The 2832-nt window shown below is 64.7% G+C and overlaps 1 protein-coding gene across 2 annotated transcripts; it reads right to left on the bottom strand.

Annotated features, from left to right (window-relative positions):
• Positions 1-6: 6 nt before the first annotated feature.
• TLCD3B (TLC domain containing 3B) lies at positions 7-2726 on the bottom strand. 2 transcript variants are annotated; one of them, XM_015616501.3, is made up of 4 exons: positions 2490-2634; positions 1799-2015; positions 1564-1659; positions 7-999 (listed from the first exon to the last, which is right to left on the bottom strand). In XM_015616501.3, exons 1-4 carry the CDS (start codon positions 2546-2548, stop codon positions 727-729), a joined length of 645 nt encoding a protein of 214 aa, XP_015471987.1. In that variant the 5' UTR covers positions 2549-2634; the 3' UTR covers positions 7-726. The 2 variants fall into 2 exon arrangements, with proteins under 2 accessions (XP_015471987.1, XP_018861036.1); XM_019005491.2 differs by lacking the exon at positions 1564-1659 and having other exon boundaries at positions 2490-2726.
• Positions 2727-2832: the final 106 nt, after the last annotated feature.

The raw sequence follows: 2832 nt of genomic DNA on the forward strand, positions 1-2832 counted from the left end.
TCCAACTGCCCTGGACAGCAGCACCTTGCTTTATTGGAACTCTGTCCAGGTATAGACCCCTCCCAAAAAGGAGCTCTGCTGCAAAAAGAAAGGGGGGCAGGTCCCAGAAATCCCTCCCCAGAACCCCCAGGCACAGGCCAGAGGCAGAAAGAGGGAGTGGTGGCAGAGAGGACACAGGAAGAAAAGAAAGGGGGTCTCGGGGAGGGGACCGAGACTGGAGTGGGGGATACTCACTCAGGGTCACTCAGGGGTCACTTGTGGTCCCCTCGCCCCTCCCCCCCCAAGAATGAGGCCAAGTCCCCAAAAGTGCGCAGAAATCCTTTAATGGGGGAGGGGAAGGGGGACCCACAGAGACCCCAAAGCTGCCCCACAGACACCCCGGGGCGCCCCATAGAGACCCCAGGACCCCTCCAGGTGCCCCACAGGCAACCCAGGACACCCCACAGAGACCCCAATGTGCCCCATCGGTGCCCCAGGATCCCCCAGGGTGGCCCATGGACACCCCAGGACCCCTCAGGATACCCCCAGGCACCCCAAGACCATCCAGACCACCCCAGAGATGACCCAGGACACCCCAGAGCCACCCCGGGGTGCCCCATAGAGACCCCAGGACCCCTCAGGATACCCCCAGGCACCCCAAGACCATCCAGACCACCCCGGGGTGCCCCATAGACCCCCCCCCAGGCCACCCGCCCCCCATCTCCGGGCCGCGCGCCCCCGCTGGGCTCAGGGTGGCCGGGGTGGGCTCCCCGTGGGTCGGAAGAGCCGCCAGGCCCCGCGGCAGATGAGGCCGAACCAGTAGAGCTGCGGGGCCGCCAGCGCGGCGGCGGCGGCGTTGTAGGCCGGGGGCAGCGCGGCGGGGACGCGCAGCAGCGCCAGCCCCCGGTGCCGCCCGTAGGCCCAGTACAGGTACGGGAACAGCAGCACGCGGCAGCCCAGGAACGTCACCAGCAGCGCCAGCCCGTTGAGCTTGTGCAGGGCCGTGTGCTGCCGCCGCAGCTGCGGGCACAGCGCGGCTCGGTTACGGGGTCCCCACGCCCTTATGGGGTCTCCAGGGCTTGGGGGACGCGGTGAGACCCCAGAAGTTCTCGTGGGGTGAGGAGGAGGGGAGAAATCCCTGGCGGTCGCATCTCGGGGGGGTTTGGAGGAACCAATTTGGGGTGGGGAGGGGGGTCCCGATGTTGTTATGGGGTCTCTGGGGTGGGATGGACACAGGGAGACCCCAAAAGTTGTTGTGGGGTGAGGAGGGGGGGAGAAATCCCTGGTGGTCGCATCTCGGTGGGGTTATGGGGGACAAGGGGGATTTTCGGGACACTCTGAAAGGGATCCAGGGTGGGATTTGAGGACCCCGATGGATCTGGGGAGTTTTTTGGGATTTCAGGGAATATTTTGGGATATTTTGGGGGATTTCAGGGAATATTTTGGGAGGATTTCTCGTGGATTTTTGGTGAGGTTTTTTTCCATTTTTATGGGATTTTTTCGGTTTGTTTTTGTTTTATTTTGGGGCTCTTTTGGTGATTTTGGGTATTTGGGGACCCCTGAGGACACCTGGGGACATCTCACCAGGATGAGGACCTTGCCCAGGCACACGAAGGGGGTGCTCAGCTCGGCCATCAGCAGACAGCCCAGGAAGAAGTCGCCCTTGCCCTGCCGCCACAGCTGGGGGACACCTGGCCGTCACCCAGGTGTCCCCAAAAACTCACCCAGGTGTCCCCAAAGCACCCCAGATGTGCCCAGGTGTGTCCCGTGTGTCCCCAGGTGTGTCCCCAGGTGTCCCCAGGTGCCCCAGGTGACTCACGGTGGCCACGGGGAAGCAGACCAGCACCATGGCGGCGTGGTGCAGCACCATCAGCAGCTCCTGGCGCAGGAAGGCGGCGGCGGCGGCGCGCGGGGCCAGGGGCGCGTCCCCGTGTCCCTTCACCTGGGCGCGCTGCAGGTGGCACAGGTACATGGCGTACACGTCGTACACGAAGTACGGCACCGCGAAGGGCGGGTAAGCCGCGGCCAGCCAGTGCCTGTGGGACAGGTGAGCACAGGTATGTGTGTCCCAGGTGTGTCCAGGTGTGTCCAGGTGTGCCCAGGTGAGCCCAGGTGTGTCCCACGTGCACCCAGGTGTGTCCCAGGTGTGTCCCAGCTGTGTCCAGGTGTGTCCCAGGTGTGTCCAGGTGTGTCCAGGTGTGCCCAGGTGTGTCCCAGGTGTGTCCCAGGTGTGCCCAGGTGTGCAGAGGACCCCAAATTCAGGGACTAAGGTGTCCCAGGTGATCTTGGGACTAAATTTAGGGGTTCCAGGTGACCCAGAGACCTTGGGGACACCAGTTTGGTGTCCCCGGGTGACCCCCAGGTGTCCCAGGTGACCTTGGAGACCTGAGCTTGTGACTCCCACTTCCTTGGGTGACCCCAGTGTGGTGTCCCTAGGTGACCTCCAGGTGTCCCCAGGGTGTCCCCACGGGTCTGGGGGTGTCCCCGAGGTGTCCCCGGGTGTCACTCACTGATCATCGATGACGTGGTGGCAGGAGCTGGAGATGATGTACCCGGCTGTGGAGGCCATCACTGCCTGCACCGATGACACCAGCCTGGGGACACGGGGGGACACGGGGGGACATCAGGGGACAGTGGGGGATGGACAGGGGGACATGAGGGGACACGGGAGGGACACGGGCCAGTCCCGAGGGGGACACGGCTGACACAGGTGACATGCGGGTGACACGGTGGGGGATGGGCTCGCGCTGACGTCCCTAAGCCGTGTCCCCGTGCTGTCCCCGCGCTGTCCCCGCGTCACCGGCCATGTGCTGCGGCTAATCCGGCCCTGCCCCCCCGCCCGAGTGTCCCCAG

Source organism: Parus major, unplaced genomic scaffold (assembly GCF_001522545.3).
Source record: "Parus major isolate Abel unplaced genomic scaffold, Parus_major1.1 Scaffold473, whole genome shotgun sequence".
Classification (NCBI taxonomy): Eukaryota; Metazoa; Chordata; class Aves; order Passeriformes; family Paridae; genus Parus; species Parus major.